Source organism: Sphaerodactylus townsendi, linkage group LG08, assembly GCF_021028975.2.
Source record: "Sphaerodactylus townsendi isolate TG3544 linkage group LG08, MPM_Stown_v2.3, whole genome shotgun sequence".
Lineage (NCBI taxonomy): Eukaryota > Metazoa > Chordata > Lepidosauria > Squamata > Sphaerodactylidae > Sphaerodactylus > Sphaerodactylus townsendi.
The window spans coordinates 8,297,994-8,319,195 of NC_059432.1; the positions used below are offsets into that span (position 1 = coordinate 8,297,994).

Consider the following 21,202-nt stretch of genomic DNA (forward strand, 5'->3'; position numbering starts at 1 on the left):
GAGAACCCAACTCCCCTGCCATGAAACAGACTGGGAAGCTCTGTTTTGCTGTTAACAGTTGCAAATAATTATCTTATAAAACACTGGGTGGCCTTTGGCATTTATTCAGCACTTTTACATAATGTATTGTTGCTGCCTGATGTGTTGAACATTCAGGAATGCATTACAGTGGATTCTATTTGTAAGTTTTATGTATTAATAACTATTGTAGTTAAAACAAACATTTATTGTATTTAAATGTTTAAAGATATGGAAAATATTTTAAAATTTGTTTTTTAAAAGGTATTTATTTATTTAATATTACATTTTCATAAATGGTATTTATTGTTCTTCAAATAATTATTGTTATTAGTATTTATTGTTCTAAGATTATCCATGAAATGTTGTAATGGTCTATTTTATTAGAATAATACCCTGTATTGAGGCAGGCAGCTCATCTTACTACAGAGTAAACCAGTTTGGAGAGAAACGAGCAAAAGACACAAGAACCCCCACCCCCTCCCCTTCTCCTGATACACCCAGACTGAAATTGATTCATGGACCACGGCTTGCACGGCTTTTAGCTTGACTTTGTTTCAGGAAATAGTTTCTACACTGTTTCTTTATGTTTTATATTCGCTGCTTTTGTCGATTGCCATACGTTGGTTTGGTTTTATATGTGGCTTGTTGTACTGTTTTTGCACTTGTCTCACTAGTTCAATTATATATGCCGACTTTTCTTTGCCAATAGCCTTTGTATAGCAGGTATCTTTTTATTTTCACCTCTAGCTCTGCTATAGCTACACTCTTTCGCTGTGGTCCTCTCAGTGTTATTGTGAGGGGAAAATGGAGGCAGTGAGACCACCTGTGTGACACTCGGAGCACCTGGGGGCAAGTGTGGGATAATGACTTGTGATGAATAAAATGTAACTCTGAAAAAGCTGCATGTGTAAAAAAAGTAACTGAAATAGATGAAAACAATTATTCTAATTAAGATGGGCAAGAAGAGGAAGAAGATGATGATGAAGAAGAAGAAGAGGCCGAGTACTAGTAGTAGTAGTTTGGATTTATACTTTCTCTCCTGTAAGGAGACACAAGATGGCTTACACCTTTCCTTTCCTCTTCCCACAACAGACACCTTGTGAGGCAGGCGGGACTGAGAGAACTGTGACTAGCCCAGGGTCACCCAGCAGGGATGCAGGAGTGGAGAAACACATCTGGTTCACCAGGTAAGCCTCTGTAAATTAACTATTTACAACTTATAAATAAGTAACAATACCAAAAACCTGTAGGTTTTACATCATTTCTAGTTAGCAACTGTTGCTTTCATTTTTCTGCATATGGTCATATATGAATTAGGTCTTGATGAGACCAGGAAAGCAGCAATCGTGCCTCTCTCTGGGGGCTGCCAGTTCTGCTGTTTTGGCTGTTAAAGGCATTGAAAATGAAATAGACATAATATTTTAAAGTAAATCTCTGAGAAAGGTCGGAGGACATTAGGTGGATCTGGTGCAGTGCCTGTGCCAGCCTCCAGAGAGGATCTGGGGATCCCTCAGAATTACTACAGAGATCGGTTCCCTTGGAGAAAATGGATGCTGTGGAAGGTGTGCTCTGTGGCACTGGGCCTCACGGATGTCCCTGTCCTCCCCGTGCTTCCCCCCTAAATCTGCAGGGATTTCCCAACCCGGAGTTGGCAACGCTTCCTCCCTTCCCCGCTGGTGCCCAGAGAGGACTTGGAATCCCTCGTCAGCAGTCACAGAATCAACTTGTGACCCCAAGTGGGGTCAAAACAGTACAGAATATGGGAAATATTGGATGTTGCCTAGTAGAATATGGCTGGACTCCAATAGTTAAACATCCGTGTTTGGGTGGCTCTGAAGCATCTTGCTTTGCAGGCCCCTCTACTGGCTACTTGCCAGGACATGGCTGAACAGGCCAGAGAAGGTTGGGAAATTCCTGGAGGTTTCGGGGATGAGCCCAGGGTTTGGGGAGGGGGGGGAGGGGCCTCGGTGCAGTATAGTTCATTGACTTCACTCTCCAAACCAGCCATTTTCTCTGGGGGAACGGATCCCTGTCACTTGTAATTCCCGGAGGGAGGGGCTGCACCTCACGGCTGTATGTAAGAATATTGTTGCTAAGAGGGCTTTAAGACAAACTTTGTCAGGAGGGCTTTAAACAGCGTTATGAAGGGAAGGGAGACAGTATTCAAGAGGACAGCAATTAATCCAGTACTAAATGTTATAGAGAGAATGTTATAGAGAGAACTGAGCAAATCATTCAAGAACCCAACATGGGGGGGGGGGGGGGGGAAGAAGACCCAAACAATTACTGCCCAGTCTTCCTGACATCAATACCAGAAAAATTCTAGAGCAGATAGTTAAACAGACAGTCTGTAAGCACATAGAAGGGAATGTTGCGATCACTAAAAGTCAGCATGGGTTTCTGAAAAACAAGTCATGGCAGACTAATCCTATTTCTTTTTTGATAGAGTGACAAGTTTGGTAAACAAAGGGAATGCTGTGGATGTAGCATACCTTGATTTCAGTAAGGCCTCTGACAAGGTTCTCCCTGACATTCTTGCAGGGAAGCTAGTACAATGTGAGCTAGACAAGGCTACTGTTACATGGATTTGCAATTGGTTGACTGACCAAACTCAAAGGGTGCTCACCAATAGCTCATTTTCATCCTGGAGAGAAATGACTAGTGGGGTGCCACAGGGTTCTGTCCTGGACCCAGTGCTATTCAATATTTTCATCAATAACTTGTATGATGGAATAGAGGGCATGCTAATCAGATTTGCAGATAACACCAGAGGATAGGGTGAGAATTCAAAATGACCAGGACAGATTAGAGAGCTGGGTCAAAGCTAACAAAATGAATTTCAACAGAGATAAATGTAAGCTTCTTTCCTTAGACAGAAAAAATGAAATGTACAGATACAGGATGGGGGGACACCTGGCTTGAAAACACTACATGCAAAAGGGATCTGGGAGTCTTAGTAGACCACAAACGGAACATGAGTCAGCACTGTGATACAGCAGCCGAGGAAGCCAATGCAATTCTGAGATGTATCAATAAGAGTATAGTGTCTAGATCAAGGAAGTAATTGTACCACTCTACTCTGCATTGGTCAGAGCTCACCTGGAGTACTGTGTTCAGTTCTGGGCACTGCAATTCAAGAAGGATATTGACAAGCTGGAAAGTGTTCAGAGGAGGGCAACCAAAATGGTAAAAGGTCTGGAATCTTTGCCCTACAAAGAGAGGCTTAGGGAGCTGGGGATACTATCCACCTAAAGTATAGTATCTAGGTTAAGAGACTTAATATTACCACTCTATTCTGCATTGGTCAGACCTCACCTGGAATACTGTGTCCAGTTCTGGGCACCACAGTTCAAGAAGGATATTGACATGGTGGTGTGTGTCCAGAGGAGAGTGACTAAATTAGTAAAAGGATTCTATACCCTATGAGCAGCGGCTTAGGGAGCTGGGAGTATTTAGTCTGGAGAAGAGAAGGCTAAGGGGTGACATGATAGCCACGTTTAAATATTGAAAGGGATGTCATGTTGAAGATGGAACAGTCTGGTTTTCTGCTGCTCCAGAGACTCGGGCAAGGAAAAGAGATTCCACCTAAACATTAGAAAAAACTTCCTGACAGTTAGGGCTGTTCGACGGTGGAATGCACTGCCTTGGGGTGGGGTCGGGGTTTAGTATCCTCCTTTAGAGTTTTTTTTACTAGGGGCTGGAAGTCATCTGTCAAGGGTGCTTTGACTGTATCTTCCTGCATGGCAGGGGTTGGATTTGATGGCTCCTGTGGTCTCTTCCAGCTCTATGGTTCTATGAGCTCTCCGGGCCGTGTCTGGAGATTGGCAACACTACAGCGGGGCCAGTGAAATACTGCCTGTCTGACAAGTCCACCCAGTGTTCCCATCTGTGTCAGTCTGAATGGATGTGCTCAGGCAATGTGCCTCAGGTAGCCAAGCAATTATGTATTTCTGGCAGGGGGCTTGCATTCTGCTGGGGGCTTGAAATGATGTTGTCTTACTTAATTCTTTCCCCACTGAGTCGCTTGACGCAATCAAGACTGAGCTTTGCAAACATTTTTTCTTGCGCTTTGTCTTAATTACATTTGGCCTGCGGGCCAGAAATGTGCCAAAGCTCGGTTCACTTGTTTCTTGTTTTGAGGAGGTAGCAGTGATGGAGTTTGGGTAACCATCCCTCTCAGAGCCTCAGGCAGAGCTACTGCTGTGAAGGGCCCTATCCAGGAACCCCAGATCTCTCCCCGCTATGAACCAGAGCCTGCCCAGAGACAGCCACGCTCCCCACAGCTCATTAATGCTCCACGTGAAGGCCAGCCTGGCCCCTTTCCTGTGCTGGCCATTTCCCACTACTCAAGAACACCGTGGGGGAGGGGAAGAGGCTATCAATAATTACGGAATCATATTCCTCCCCTGAAGGCAGCCGTTTTATCAGCTGAGATGATGCTCTGGCACATGAAACTTTGCTACATGTATTGCAGAATCAAATATCCCAGGGGAGTGAAAATGCATGGGGTTTTTTTGGTGCTGGTTCCACCCACCCACCCACCCACCCCCCACCCCTAAATCGTTAAGTCTGCATGCGAGGAGCCCCAACCGGCATTAAACCAGAGTGGTAAATGCCTCCATTTCCCCCAGGGCCTGCATCGTGGCAGGCCCAGGGAAGTGTGTGAATAAATGACAGAGCTAAAATAGTTGTGGCCAGTGCACACGGGAGGACACTCTTCAGTGGATGCAAATGGCATCTTTTTCACATTTTAAAGTGATTATTACCAGTTGGAGGCCCTTTGAGAAGTAACGGAGGAAGATACACATTTGGGAAATCTCCTCCTGATCCAAATCTCTCCTTCCTTCAAGATACTCTCTGTAGGTGTCAAACTCGCGGCCCTCCAGATCTTATGGACTACAGTTCTCATCATCCCCTGCCAGCATCATGCAGTTCCCTTGTAGGTCTCAGCAGGGGAATTTCTCCCACTCGCCTCTGTCTGCTTTGTGATCCTGCTGCAACTGCAAAAGGCTGCCGCCCTCCAAGCAGGGCCTGGAGACCTCCCAGAACTATAACCGGCCTCCAGGTGATCAGCCACCCGGGAGAAAATGACTGCCTTGAAGGGTGGCCTGGATGGCATTATAACTCTCCAGAGTGGATTTTGCACGGTAAAAATGCCCCTCTGTTGTTGGCACGGGGATTGCCCCGGCGCAACGGGGAGTTCTGCACAGCTCCCGGTGCTGCAGCGTGTCTGCCACGCTGTTGCCCCCGAGCCGCCCCACAGCAGTGGCTTTGCTCCAGGTCTTTCCAGAACCGCAAAGCTTGAGGAGCTTTTTGAATGCCCCTCTATTGCTCCGGTGGCTTCGGCTGCTGTGAAAACGGGGCCATTTTTCCTGCCTCACCGCTCTGTCCCGCCCCTCCAATGAACAGGCACCCCCCCGCCCCCTGCAGTGGAATAAAAAACACGGGAGAAACCTTGCAAAAAAGTGGTGTGTGAAAGTGCTGCGAATGGGAGGGCGGCGATTCCCTGATACATGCGAGGAGTTTAGACCGAGGTGTGTGTCTGTGTGTTGGAGTACCACAATTCCCTCACACATGCAGAGATTTTAGACCGGTGTGTGTGTGTGTGTGTGTGTGTGTTTTGTGCAGAGTCATTTAAAACTAAATTGGTGAAAGTGAGTGGGGGGGAGCGGGGGGAGGAGATTCAGCCAATCAGAACTCAGGAAACGGAGATTGCCTGTGCATGCATAGAAGACATTGCCGAAGACCTTTCAGTGAAAGTGGAGGAGAGCTGGGGAGCAGTGCAAAGTCAACAGCAGGGTAAAAAGCCCCGCAGCAGCTGTGCTTCTGGATATAGCACGGGGCATTTTCACTGTGCAAAATCAGCATAGGGTCCTTTCCCTCCCCAAATCTGGGCACTAGTCCGGGCTCAGCATGCTACCCTAGTGGCGTAGTGGTTAAGAGCAGGGGTACTCTAATCTGGAGGAACCGGGTTTGGTTCCCTGCTCTGCCCCTTGAGCTGTGGAGGCTTATCTGGGGAATTCAGATTAGCCTGTGCACTCCCACACACACCAGCTGGGTGACCTTGGGCTAGTCACAGCTTCTCGGAGCTCTCTCAGCCCCACCCACCTCACAGGGTGTTTGTTGTAAGGGGGGAGGAAAAGGAGATTGTAAACTCCTCTGAGTCTCCTACAGGAGAGAAAGGGGGATATAAATCCAAACTCTTCTTCTTCAAACTAGGTCTTCCCCAGGCTTTACCCCCAACCTCCAGGAACTTCCCACACTGGATTGGTCGACCCCAGGTGATTGGAGGGCAACGAGCACGCCTGGCACTCATCCAGGTGCCAGGGAGCGGTGACCTTTTCCTTCTGAATTCATCCACTGATCTTTTCCCTGCATGTCTAGAGGTTCCCCCAGCTAAGCAGATGTCCATGTCACGGCCCCGCAAAGGGCCCTCAGGTGCCCACACTGGCAACAGAGAAAAGAAGCCGGATAACTTGCAAAAAATCATAAGCAAAGCATAATAAACATGGAAGTTACTCATCCTCCACTCCCTCATCTCCCCCTACAAGATTTATAAACTGTCATGGGCTTGTGGGGAACCGGGTTTTTGTCCAGGCATTTCCCAACCTGGAGTTGGCAACACTTGGCCACGTGTCTGCCACAGTTCTATTGCCCAAGTGTGCTCTGGGAGGCCCATCCAATTCAGATCATGACCACGCTGCTTGGGGAGGGAAGCTTGAGTGCCCCCATGCCTCTTCTCCCCGCCCCCGCCCCCCGTCCCCCGCCCCCCGCCCCCGACCTGACATGGCCCAGGGGCTGCGCCTCATGCATGACCCCCACTTTCTACTCTGCTATAGCGCCATCATGGTCGGATACCTTCAGATGTCTGCAAATTTTATTTACCCAAACTGGCACTTTGAACAAGTTTTCAGGTTCAAAATATTGAACAAAACGTGTACATGAGGAAAGCAACTTTCCCCCAGGGCTGCCCTTCTGCCTTTCGGCCCCATTGGCAGTCCCACCAGTGTATCTGCAGCCAGTGTGCCCAGTTAAAAAGCATCTGGAAACTCCCTCTATGCTTGCTTGCAAGTGGAACATACGTTTGACTTTTCAATTCTTCCAAGGGGCAGGAAGGACTGCTGTCTGTAATTCCTAACTCCTCACCTATCTGGGATGGTCCCAATGGAAAGCATACGGTGCCTCGTTTTCAAATGCTTTGGGGGGAAAAAGAACTCTGCATGGAGCATCTAGGACTGGTGGATCTTTTTGGGACTATCATCTTGCTGGCTTTGATTGGAAATGCACCTGAGTAACCAAGGGAAGGGGGCATTTGCTCCTGGAAGGGCTGCCAACCAGTTCGTCTGGAAAATGTTGCCTGTCATGTAAGGTGGTCCAGCCCAGCCAAGTTGTGAGGGGACATGCTGCCCGCTTTCCAGCTACACTCACATGCAAAGCATTCTGCAAGCCTTCGTCCAAAGCCAGATCTCTCTGGGGCAGCAGAGGTGGAAAGGATGGGAATAAAGGGGTCAGAGCAATGGGGGCAGAGGAGAAGAGAGAAAAGAGGGGGGGAGCAAAGAAAAAGGGAGGATGAGTCCCTCCCGCCCCCTACCTTCATCACGTTTCCTTTTCTCGCCATTCGACCGAGGAATCCCCAGGATCCCGTTAATGGAGTAGGAACCCACTGGATCATTGGAGGCACTGGAGACAGGAGGGGACGCTGTACTAGGAACTGGACAAAATGAAAAGGGAGAAAGTCCCATGAGGAGAGCAGCCACTGGACCCGACTGCCATCGCTGGCATGCCCCAACTGCAGACACCCAAAGGGGACTCCTCCGGAAGCACCAGGCCTGGCAGCGCACCCCTTTCAAAACCCCTCTCTGGGCAGCATGTCCCCGGGCATCACACAAGTCGCTCACAACGGCAGCCGAACAAAGACTCTTTCTCAGCGTCCCCTGCTTTGGGAGTATGTCCAAGTCTGCCTGGGCTCCCCAGTTACATATCCTCAAATTCAGTGGGCAAAGAGGAAACCTGGCCCTGTGGTTTACTCATAAGCCACGTGCACCAACTCTGAAAGTAGACTTGCATGCATTTGACTTGAGTGGTGGTTGTAAAACTCAATGTCTAGGTTTAGGGAAGCAAGTGTGTAAGGAGGGGAGAGAGAGAGAGAGAGAGAGAGAGAGAGAGGAATAGGTGGGGGTGGAAGGGGAGAATTCTGCTAAGTGAAGGGGCTGAATCCCTTTAAAACAGCTAAAACTGACAATTGCACCTCATATAACAGGAAATGGTAATGAAAACTCATTGCTGTCCTGTTCCTTTTCTCAAATTAATGACAGGAAGTGTTGAGAGTGTGGTGAGCGTCATGCCAATAGAGGGCAGAATGGGGCACCATTTTTGTACCCAGCTCTTCACTGGCCGTGGGCCACGAGAGGAAGGGCCAGTGGAAAATTCCTGGAAATTCTGGGGCGGAGCCTGGGGAGGGGGCGGTTTTGGACAAGGGGAGAGTCCACCCTCCCAAGGGGTTGTTTTCTCCAGGGGGCAGCTCTCTGCTGCCTGGAGATCCATTGTAATCCCACAAGACCTTTAGGCTCCGCCAAAGCAGAGGTTGTGGGGATTTTGTGCAATTTTTTCTTGAAATACCAGGGATGTGTGGGGCTCATTCAAGCGGGCTCTGTGGTGTTAGGGGAAAAGGTTTGAGCCATACAGTTCTACCCTCCAAGCCTGCTGTTTGCTTCACTCCGGGGGGGGGGGGGCTTGAAATCTGGGGGTGGGGGCTTGCTCACTGCTCCCCAGGCAAATGCCAGCCTCAACTGGCAAGTAAACAGTCGACTGTGCAGTTAGCCCTCCACCGTCATGCCAGCACCTCCCAACCATGCTGGTAAGCCAGGGGTCTGAAATAGTGGGAGCCTGGGGGAGCTGGGACGGGGGGGGGGGGGCACCATTAGGTGATGCCATTACGTCACCTCTAGGAAAAAACCAGAAGTGACATTATGTCACTCTAAGAATTGCCAGGCACTCTCTGCACCACTGGTCCCCAGCCTGCACAGAGGTCAGTTCCTTTGGAGGCACGCTCGTGCTTCCCGGGGGTGGGTGGGGTGTCCCCTGCCCACCAGGAGCTGCACTGGGAGGAGGGCATTTGGGGCCGCAGCAGAAGGGGGCAGGCGGAGAAGCTTCATGCCAATCATAGAAATCCTTCCGCCAGTGGAGGTTGTGAGTCAAGCTATTGTAATGGCCTTGTGCAGCAGCCCCCTTGCCCCTGGAGCCAGCTGCATCCCAAGGCAGGGGGGAGGCTACGTGGGGCACATTCGCCTTGCTTCGAATCCCTGTTGAAGGGCTAACCCAAAAGGCCTCAGCACAAGTTGCAGAGATGTGACTTCATGTCGCTGTGAGTGCGCTGCAGGCCTGCTGGGCCTAAACAGACTGTGTTGGAGTCAGCTGGGACAGCCCTGGGCCTCGTGGACAAGATACAGAATGGCCAAGTACTATAAATCTCCTTTTCCAACCAAGTTGTTTGCTCTGAAGTTCCAGTGTTTGTTGGTGCTTTGCTATGCAATTGTCTCGTTACTCTGACCTTACGTTTAATATCTTGCATTTAAGTTACTCTGACCTTACATTTAATAGCCAAGTATTGGCTCCCTTGCACATTACAAAATAAATAAATTCCACAAAACAAGCTCAGACCCAACCACAGTGTAGCATTTTGCAAATTCAGGTTTACAGGGAGAAAAATTAGGGTGTAGAAGTACCCCAAAATATTACCAGCAATGTCTGCACAGGCACAAACACTGGCACAAAGGTAACCATGGACCGTGGGCAGCGTACTGAGTTTCTTAGCAACCCAAAATGGAACTCTGAAAGGTGGGGGGGCTGGGTTACCAACTTCCAGGAAGTACCTGAAGATCTCCTGGAATTATATCTTATCTCCAGACACCTGAGGTCTGCTCCCCTGGAAGAAGCCAGCAGCTTCAGGGGGCGGGGGGGGGGGGGACTCCAAGGCATCCTTTCCCACTCTTGGTGCTCCCCCCCAGTGGTGGGATTCAGCCGGTTCGCACCACTTTGGCAGAACTGGTTGTTAAAATGGTGCTTGTAGACAACCACTTGTTAAATTATTTGAAGCCCACCACTACTCCACCCTCAGAAGTTCCAGGAATTTCCCAACCTGGGGCTGGCAACGATGGGAGGAGGAGGGGGGTCTGGGGCAAGAGGCAGGAAAAGGGGGAAGGGGTTGAAGTAGATCTAACACGGGAGTAGATTTGCCAGCTCAGGGCAGGCAAACACCTGGAGATTTGGTGGCAGAGCTGGGGGAGGGGGAGGGGTTTGGGGAGGGTTAGGGTTAGGGTTAGGGTGACGCCACTTTCCAATGTGGCCATTTCCCCCAGGTGAATTGACCTCTGTCACCTGGAGATCAATTGTAATCCCAGGAGATTTCTCGCCACCTCCTGGAGATGGGCAACCCTAGAGAAGGGAGAGCAGGGGCTGATGGGGTGGGGGTGGAACTTCTCCTTCTGTTAAATGTGGCATCAGCCATTACCCTGGCAGGCCGAACAGCAGCTCTCAGTTTGACCTCTCCTCCTAACTGGCATCTCCTAACTGGCATCCGCTGCTCTGAAGTGAGAGCTCAGGTGCTCAGCACTTGCACTCTGCAGCACGGTCGGTCACACAGCAGGCATGAAACCACAGCTGGGGCCACACAGTGCGCTGCTGCGTATGTCACACCCGACACACAAACCCTCATAGGTTTCAGTTGAGGCAGAAAAGTGCCCTTTATCTCTAAGGGCGTTTCCCCACTTACCTCATAGCCCCCTATGCCGTGCGCTACTCTCAGCACGCGTCATTTCTGGCGCACACCTGGGCTTCCCCATGACCCTGCGCTCTGCGCAGGGTCCTCAAAAGGCGCCGTTTGGAAGAGTGCCAGGAATGACACGCGCTGAGGGGGCGCCACAGTGGCAGCGTCGGGGCGGCTGCGTTGTCGCCGCCCCTGTAGTGGGGAGTGCCGGGGGACTCCGCGCTACTTGCCTACGGTAGCACGGGGCAGAAGGTAAGTGCAAGGTAAGTGGGAAAACGGCCCAAGACTGTAGGTTCAATGTAGACAATTTTAAAAGGTGCTTGTGAAGGAACCTCAGCACTGTTCACACCCTGGCTTCTGAAACCTGCCAGTTTGAGTTTGTTTTGCATCTTCCTGTGTCCTTCCTCGGTGACGTTCCAGGGGGTGCCTCCTCTCCTGGCCTCTTGGCACGCTGAGTCATGAGAGGAAAGGGGGCACATCTGGTGTCCAGGCAGCTGCCAGGAGAGCTTTCCCCATCTCAAAAGCCCCGCACCTTTTGACTCTGCCGCCTGGGGCCTCTGCTTGCTTTCTCTGGCCCCCGCTCTGCCCTGTCCCTCCTCTTGCCAAACCCTTCTCAAATCTTCAAGAGCTGCCAATCCAGAGTGGGCAGCCCCAGCCCAGCACAAGCAAAATCCCACAGTGTGTGTGTGTGTGGGGGGGGGGGGGGGCTGAAAGGGCTCTTCATTCCTCTCTCAGCTTTGGCAGGCAAAATCTTCTTACAATATGCTGCGCACCCAGTGGTGGGATCCAAAATTTTTAATAACAGGTTCCGATGGTGGTGGGATTCAAACAGTGGCGCCGCCGCACACAAGCACCTCCAGTCCCTATTGGGCAGGGAGGTTGCTTTAGTAACCCCTTCTCGACACTCAGAAAAAAATTAGTAACCACTTCTAGAGAAGTGGTGAGAACTGGTTGGATCCCACCTCTGTGCGCAACCCCCCCCCCCCCCCCCGCCCCTGGCATAGAAAGAGGCAGGATTAGGCAGGATTGCACTGAGTGGAGGCGGAGGCAAAAAGCAGTGCCAGTTTTTCCTCTTGCAGGGGATTGACAGAGAGACGACGGATGCCTTGTTTGCCAGCTGCCAACGTAGCAAAGGCTGAGATGCGGTGGTGGCAGCGGCGGGCCTCTCATGCAGAAAAGCCAATGCAGTGATCAAACACAGGGGAAGACCTTGTGGGTTGTTTCAGAGTGGTCTGTGAACTTCACCTCTGTGAGTCGTTCTCTCTCTGCCAATTCTACCTCGCAGTGTCCTTTGCCACCTCCGGAGGCACCTCTGAAGCCACCTTCCTGGAGATTTTGGGGCAGTGCCTCGGAAGGGCAAAGTTTGCAGAGGGAAAGGATGTGGTTCCACAGAGTCTGTCTTCTGAAGCAGCCGCTGGTTCCAGATGTATGGCAATTATTAGGTGCTTTTCATTCCTTGAAAGGCTTCAACTGCAGAATTCTCCACATTAAACCTCTGTTACAGGGACAGGGCATTGTTCCGCTGTGCACAGGAGATCCCGCCAGTCCTGCCTCCCCGCCCCCCTTACGCTTGCCAGCCTCCAGATAGGCCAGGAGATCTCCTGCTATTACAACTGATCTCCAGGCAACCCGGGGGGGGGGGGAGGGGCTCTATGGCATTGCAACCCATTGAAGTCCCCCCCTTCCCTGCTGAAATCTCCAGGTATTTCCCAACTCAGAGTTGCCGACCATACCCCTACTCCACCTCCGCCACCACAGTTTCCTCTTACCTATAGTATGTCCAGGTGCAGACACTCCGGTCCCACTCCCATCTGGTGTTGGATGGAACGGCTGCTGCACTTTGGTTCGGATGATCCTGCCAAAGCAAAAACAAGCAGGCCAGGTTAGCGGAGGCTGACCTCCTGGAGATGCACAGGAGGACTCAGCAGCTGTGTGTGGAGGAGGCAAGTCAGACACGCAAGCAGGTGTGAGTGCGGAGTGACCTGGCCCTCAACTGATCTTCCATACCAAAAAGTAAATTGGCGCGTAGGGAGGTTTCTATACACCAGCTATATAATTTGCAGGTTTGATACAGTACATGTTTGGAAACTGGACTTGGAGCTCAAGAGGGAGGACGGGTGGCCCTCTCTGTGCCCCACCCTCATCTCATATGTCTTTTTGTCTTTGCAGCAGCCTCCATCCTTGGGTGCCACAGCTGTTCCTGGACAGAGGAGCCCTTCTCTCCTTGTGGGCCCGTGGGAAAGCCCACCTGCACTCCTGCTCTTCATGCAGAACCAGCCTGGAAAAATCACGGGTCAGTGGGAGAAGCTCACACGGAGGTGAGGCAGTTGGCCCTGGGTGCCTTGACTGTTTCAGTGGCAGCAGCTTCACTGCGGTGCTGCTCTCTGGCTGGAGTTGCTGCTGCAACGATTAATGTTTTATCTACAAGGTAACTCTCTCCTTTCCAAATAGCAGTTTGCATCGTGCTGTAAGCAAAAAAGGTCAGATCTCAAAGGACTGGACAGCGGCAGAGAGCAGGATTGGGGAGGGGTGTGTGTTTTTGTGTTGCCTTGAGGGATGAGATGAATTTGGAAAGCTAATTCAAGTCAAAGATCGGTATTTTGATTCCACTTATCACTTGTCAGACACAAACTTGCACATTTTAATTTCCATACCATTTCCACTTTCCTAGTGCCAGATTTGTTGAATTGTTATTTTTGTACTGCTGGTGTATAATTCTGCACATGTAAACAGCATAAAAGCAGCTTAAAAACCCAAAAGAATAAACAGCAGTAACGAACAGCGATGACAATAGCAATGTACAAAAGCAAAACCAAAAACCCTCCCTAGTAAACACAAATGACCTCAGAGGGCTCACTTCCAAGTAGATATGTTTAAGAACTTGCCTATGGAATAGACTGCCGACTTTCACACACACATACACACCGCCCACTCCCAACTCAATCCACACAAAGGACCTGAATAGTGGGAATCTTTGTGGTTAACACAGCATCTCCCTCCCTGCCCTCTTCCAAGGGCTCCAATATTACATATAAAAAGATGATTCAAAAACATAACCATATTTACAGCAATAAAATAAAATAGCCAGGCAAAATATATAATAAGGTATTCCCTTTCAAGGGATAAGAACTCCCAAAGAAACTCTGGGAGTGCAAAACACTTCCTTGAATCTTAATAAAATACTTTTATGCAATCTGGAAATCTGACTGCAATCCTGATGCTTCTCATGAACCACTCATGACATGAAACAAGGCGAAGTGTGCGGCTGAGTGACAAACCATTCATGGCAACCCCCTGAAGTGGAACTTTTCCAGGCTAGGGATGGCACAGAGGTGCACACCCAGTGGGGGAAATACAAATAATTTAACGACCGGTTCCGGTGGTGGGATTCAAATAATTTACCAACTGGTTGTTTACAAACACCATTTTAACAACCGGTTCTGCCGAAGTGGTGCGAAGCTGCTGAATCCCACCACTGTGCACACCACCCCGTTTGTGTGGGCTCCTTTTCCCCGTCAGCAGATGTTTTTGTTGGACCCTGTCCTCTGCAAGATTGGGAACTATCACCCATAGCTGAAACCCTCTCCAACTCCTCCCTTTCCACTTTTAGTTGGCTCTGGAATGCTTTGTGTGGTGTGTGTGTGGTCAGTGCTTGAAAACATATTGCTCATTTTTCATTATTTTATTAATAAAGCTCAATTTTACAATGACCGGCTCATTTAAGAGATTCCACCTGGACCCTTTTTATAGGCACAGGTTACAGAGCTCAGTCCCGCTTTCTTGCTAAGCTCTGTCTCTGAAAGCTGGTTTCTCCAAGTAAGTGGACACAGCCTGCTTGGGAGGTCCCAGAGCTCTCCCAGATTTAGGACTGATCTCCAGACCACAGAGATAACTTTTTTCTGGAGAAGACGGCTGCTTCGGAGGGTGGGTTCTGCAGTATTGCATCCCACAAAGATCCATCCTCTCTCCAAACCTCACCCATTGATTTCCAGAACTTTCCCTCACTGAGTTAGCAACCCTCTCTGGGAGCCCTGGGCTCAGAGCCCCACTCCATGAGACTCGGTGGCCACGGGCAACTGTCCTACCTCCCTGCCTCACCTTCCACACAAGGTCCAAGAAAGAGAAAACCCTTCCTTGAAAAAAGGAAGGGTGGCAATAAAAAATGGGCTGGAGGGGCAGAGGCCGACGGTGCATCCCTAGAAAGGGCCCCAGAAGTCTTGGGGAGAGGGCCCCCGCGTGTTGTGGAAGAGCCACAGAGCTTCAGGTGGTGGAACCTGGGAGATAACGGACACGGTGTTGTGCTTGGAAAAGAGGCCACCCTGGGCCATAAATCATTCATAGGCTGGTGATGTCTTTATAGCTGGATTTGATTGGCGTGTTAGGAGAAACATTTTGTTCGTCCAATGCTAGATACAGTTTGTCTGTCTGTGTTTTGAATGTACTTTTGATTTGTACTTCAGAAATGTCTGTAATGCTCTGGAGCCTATTTTAAGATGCCTAATGAAGGTTGTTGTATTGTAAACATTTTGTTTATGTGCAGAGAGGCTTGCGGGGTGGGTGGGCCCGGGTGGGGGGGAGGGATGTTGGTTGGCTGATCTCTAGTCTCTCCCAGTCTGGTGTTGCTTCACATGTAAACCAAATGGGTTTTTAAAGATGCTGAACAGGCAAATGATCTAATCCTGAGATTAATTTAAGAATGAGGTCCCAGAGCCTTGAAAGGGCAGACAGGGCTGTGCTAGAGAGAGGACTTCAGCTTTGGATGTTCCTTTGCATTGAAAAACAAAAACAAAACCCTCCGCGCACATAGAAAATGAGCACAGAGGACATCCCCTTTCTTGACGGGATCATTGTGCATGGCCAAGGTTCACACTGGCTTTCTGGGGTGGTGCAAATCCATGCAGCCACCTCACTGTCCGCTCATTTTCTGGCGTGTGTGAACCAGGCCTTGTGAACCGGGGTCAGCCTCCTGTCCAAATGTTCCTCTGATAGGTAAACCAACATACATGATGGGGCTGCAGCTCAGTGGAAGAGCATCTACGTGCAGGGGTGGAGTGAGGGGGAACTGCGCCTGGGGCTTGCGTGTGCCCCGTGCCCCTGCCACGCCCCTGCCACAGCGCACATCCGGGGCATCGCCCCCCCCCTGCCCCATTGGCGCTATACCTCATCTACATGCCATCAGTTGTGGAGGGGCATTACTGAGCTTGATCCTAACCACAGATGGAGTGCCCAAGCCTTGCCCCCGCAAAGGCTACCTTCAAATCTCCCCCGCATACATACATACACACACTTGTTTTCTGTTGTGGGAGATGTATCAGGTCCATTTATGTTTTGCTCTGGGTAGGGAAAAGCTTGGGGCGGGGGGAGGAATCCTGATGAGTCAAACACCTCTTTGGACTGGTGATCTGGTCCCCCCCACCCACATTAATGAAGACCAAAAAAAATCAGGAGACGGCCATGCATGTTCTGCACTGTAGCAGAGATAACATCTGCTCTGTGAGGTTCCCAAGACAAGCAAGGCAGGGCTACGGAGAGCACAGGAGGCCAGAGTAAAACCTTTGGTGCCCAGAAGGGTTATGAACCAAGGAAATTCTCCAGCCAACAGTCAGAGCTGCTCTGCTTATTCTCATGGTTGCGTACAGTTCTGGATCTGGAAGGATTGTTCCTGTGCAGTTTCTGCAAGGCAAATAGCTGCCCCTGAAGCCTCCACCAGACTCCCTTCCCATTCTTCTCAACCACAAGGAGAACGAGCCACTTGACCCTTCCAAAAGACCATGTGGGGTTCTGGGGAGCTGCTGCACACAGTCATGTTGAGTACCTTATTCTCAGATTTCACCTGTTGTAGAACAGCCCGGAAACCACACAACACTCAGGTGAGATACTGTCATTTTCACAATGTAGCTGACCTCAGTCAGTCACACTAGAGGAAGTTTGTGCAGGTTTTATAGGCCCCGGCCGCCCTCTATTTCGTTTGTGATGCTGAAACAATTCCAGTGTTCTTTCGTTTGTGATGCTGAAACAATTCCAGTGTGCTCTATGAGCCTTGCTATAGGTGACATTTTCCCCTGGAGGATGTCCTCAGCTCGGGTAGAGCCATGGGTTCCAGAGTTGTGCATTTCCCAGGGGGAAGTAGGGGCCCACTTCAGATTGGAACCACAACTTGCAAGGAGGGGAGACAGAGACCATCTCCCCAGTCCCATGTATGCGAGGGGAGGGTTGGGGAGGGGCCTCAGCAGGGGATAATGCCACAGAGCTCACCTCCCCAAGCAGCCTATTCTTTTAGAATTTTCTCAAGATGAAGGCATCACTTTTTTCTTAATCAATAGTATCCGGTACTCCATAAGTTGCAAATAATTGACGGAGGGGTGTCAGAGTGGTGGAAACAGAAAAGTAATTTTGAATAAGACTCCATAACAGTAAGTATACTGAAAAGGCCTAGCAGAGTTAATGTACATGTAAGGTCAGGGATTCTTAAAGACTATTCATGTTTAGAAACTGTATGGTGGGGTAGCTTCTGACCTGTGTTTTTAACCACACAGTTCCTGGGAGTGCTCAGTGCGGCATTGACAATATAAACGGGTGTCTCTGGGGCTCCTGTGTGCTTTTTCCACACTGAAGCTACTTTTGTGAGCCAACAGAGCCACCCTGGAAGATGCTTTGGAAACTTCAGCTGGTGCAAAAAGGGGCAGCCTGTTTGATTCTTTATCCGTCTCCCTCAGCTGACGCCACTGTCCTTAGCTTAAAAGGCTGCACGTGCATCAGTACAACAGACTCCGCGTCCCTTAGGACAACTCCCACTTTGAGGAGGTCATCGACCCTTGAATGTCATGGTGTCCAGTGGAAAAAAACCAGAAGTTTCTTCTCATTTCATTGTGCTGATGCGTCCACTCCCACTGAACATCTTATTCCCATTTGATGACGGGCTTCTGCTTTGTGGGTTTATCTTTCAAGATGTGATTTTAAAAGCTCAACAATCCTAGGAAGACTCAAAGCGAATCTACAAACCCGGATTCGAATATCACTGAGCAAAAACTGGCAGATAATAAGGCGATTCATCATACGAATAAAGTGTTTACAGAGACAGAATTGGAAGAAATTTTTAAAAACTGTGAAAAGAAATCAACTGTAACACCAGAAGAAAGAGCAGTTCATACTCCAGAAACATCAGGAGATATAACAGTCGACCTGCCAGATGAAAACGCCAGTACAGGAGAGGGAATAATAGTGCAACCACCAGAGAAGGTCCTCATGGAAACAACTGATGAACTGACCAAAAGACAAAAAGAACTAAGGGAAAAGATCATCCAGCATGCGCAAGCAAATGAGGAAAGACAACAGCCGCCAGCATTGAAAATGGTGCCCAAAAAAGACCCTGGCACCCATAATGAGGGATGTGAACAAGGCACTGATGACAATTGAAACAATTTCCATCAACGAACCAATCAGCTCATGTCCTGTGTGGCTGTAGTTGTCACACGAGAACTGGGCATTGAAATACCTAAACCCAAGGTAAAGCAAACATCAAAACCAAAGTGGAAAATTAGACTGAAACAAAAAATCAAAAAACTAAGATCAGATGCCAGTAACCTGAAAAATTTGAAGGAACAAAGATTAAATAATGGCAAGATCGTGAAAGAACTAATTAGACTGTGCTGGCTACACACTAGAACAATTGAAGAAGTGCTGGAGATCACCCAACAACAAATAACAGCCACAGTGAGGAAAATGGAACAATATGAAGCAAGAAACATTCAGTACAGACAAAATCAGCAATTTTGATCAGACAAAAGGCATTTCTACTGGTGGGAACATTGTCCAGAGAAAGTCATGGAAAATGAGACTGTCAAGATCTTGTGGGACTTTCAAATCCAAATGGACAAAGTATTGGCACATAATACGTTGGACATCACAGTGATCAAGGACAAGAAAGTGACCATCGTCGACATAGCAGTACTTGGTGGCAGCAGGGTCATTAAGAACATGAGAAGGTCACTAAATATCACGATTTGAAAATCAAGCTTCAGCGACTGTGGCACAAACCAGCTGAGGTTGGCCCAGTGGTAATCGACACCCTGGGCACCATTCTGAAGACATTGGGACAGCACTTGAAACATCTTCAAATGGACAAAACCATCATCTGTCAGATTCAGAAGGCAGCCCTGCTGGGATCCGCACGGATACGATACAGATACATTACAACTTCCTAGGCCTCTGGGCAAGACTCAAATTGTAATGAAAGGCCAACAACCAGCTAAAGATCTGGCAGCTGTGAAATCTACCATAGTAATAACCTCAACACAAAGATCAATGTTGAAAGAAAAAAAACAGAGAAAAATGCAACACTTCAGTTTTGGAAAGATCTGTGGGAAAACGAGAAGGATAACAACAAGAAGGCACAGTGGATAAAAGATTTTGAGTGAGATGTTAGCCAAAAACAAACACAAGAGGTGGAAATAACAACTGATATGATAAAAAAATCAAATCAAGAGAGTGAAAAACAGCCCCTGGACATGATCAACTGCACAGCTTCTGGCTCAAATACCTAACCAGTTTGCACCCAACAATGGCCAAGTAGTTCAATGAAGCCATGCAAAATGGGGAGATTGATGAATGGCTAACAACTGGGAAGACATACTTGATTCAGAAAGATCCAGCCAAAGGAACAACACCTAATTAGACTACATGAAACTACAGGCCAATAACATGTTTGCCCACGATGCTCAAACTGCTCACCAGCATAATAGCAGATAACATCATGGACTACTTGGAAGCTAATAACATCCTGCCAGTGGAGCAAAAAGGGAACAAAAGAAGGAGCAGGGGTACAAAAGATCAACTCCTGATAGACAAAACGATAATGGAGAACTGCAAGAATCGAAGAACAAATTTGCATATGGTCTGGATCGATTACAAGAAGGCATTCGACTCACTGCTCCATAGTTGGATCATGAAATGCTTGAAAACAATTGGTGTCAGCGAAAGCATTCGAGTATTCACTGAAAAAGTGATGAGACAGTGGAAATCTGAAGTGACTGTTGGAAATGAAAACTTCGGAACTGTCAACATTAAGTGAGGAATTTTCCAAGGAGATTCACTATCGCCCTTACTGTTTATCATGGTCATGATCCCACTCAAGTAATTTTGAAGAAAACAACGTCGGGATATCAAATGGCCAAAAACTCAGGCCAAAACTCAGGAAAAATATCTCGTAATGCCATTTGGATTACATGGTGCGCCCGGGGCTTCCATGTCCTTGATCAACGAGGTTTTGCAAGATTTATTGTCTAAAGGAGTGGTGGTGTATTTAGATGATGTCCTGATTTATTCCCGCACCGAGGAGGAGCATGTAGCTCTGGTTCGCACAGTGCTGCAAAGGCTTCTTGACAACTCTTTATTTGTGAAACTGTCCAAATGTGCCTTCCATCAGGAAAAATTGGATTTTCTTGGATATCGTATGTCGGGGAGGGGATTGGAAATGGACCTGCTAAGGTGGCAGCAGTAGTAAATTGGCCCATCCCTACCACCATAATAATCAAGGCAGGTGTACAACAGTCCTTTGTCTTCGGCAGTCCTTTGTCAAGCCAATAATTGTTGTACAAAGTATTCTTTTTCTTACTCCTCTAGGAGCACAACTGTTTTTTCTTACACTATCCTGATATCCAAAGGACTATTTAAAGAAGAGCCATTGAAGTGAAACTTGAAATTCAGTTTGGAAACTATTTAGTGTAAGAAAAAACAGTTGTGCTCCTAGAGGAGTAAGAAAAAGAATACTTGTTGGACTGCCGAAATAAAAACCTAATCTAGAGGTTTTATAGCCATACCTGATGGTGTACTTACTAAACATTTTTTGTATATTTATGATAGTAAGAATATGTTAAAATGATACTCACTTAGTGAGTTGGATACGCATGGGTGTAATATTTGTTACCATCCCTACCACCTGCAGGAAGCTCCAATCGTTTCTGGGATTTGCTAACTTCTATCGTGACTTTATGCTGCAATTCACCCAGATATCCTTGCCCTTAACTGATTTACTACATATGAAAGGCAAGGGGCCGCAAGCAGCTAAGCCGGGTGCCCCTCTTAATTGGACCAATGGTTGCCAGCGGGCATTTCAACAACTTAAGACTGCCTTTACAACCGAGCCTATTTTAACCCATTCTGATCCTGACTTGCCGTTTATAGTACATGTAGATGTGTCCGACAAAGCTTTAGGGGCAGCCCTGTTACAATGGGGTGTGGATGGAAAACTGTCTCCTTGCGTATATCTTTCGAAGAAGTTCTCTGGTCCTGAGCTCAACTGGACAGTAGGTGACAAGGAAACTGCAGTGATTAAAGAAACTCTCAGCACTTGGCGCCATTGGTTAGAGGGTGCTGCCCGCCCTTTCCAAGTTTGGTTGGATCATAAAAGCCTGTCAA

General features: G+C 48.5%; 1 protein-coding gene across 4 annotated transcripts in view; it reads right to left on the bottom strand.

Moving 5' to 3' along the window:
* The window catches only part of PAX2 (paired box 2), a 148,507-nt gene that overhangs the window by 71,113 nt on the left and 56,192 nt on the right, over nucleotides 1-21,202 (bottom strand). For all 4 annotated transcript variants that reach the window (XM_048506151.1, XM_048506147.1, XM_048506148.1 and 1 more), the window contains 2 exons: nucleotides 12,556-12,641; nucleotides 7,613-7,732 (listed from right to left, as the gene is read on the bottom strand). In XM_048506151.1, coding sequence (XP_048362108.1) covers nucleotides 7,613-7,732; nucleotides 12,556-12,641 — 206 coding nt within the window. The remainder of the gene's footprint in view (nucleotides 1-7,612; nucleotides 7,733-12,555; nucleotides 12,642-21,202) is intronic.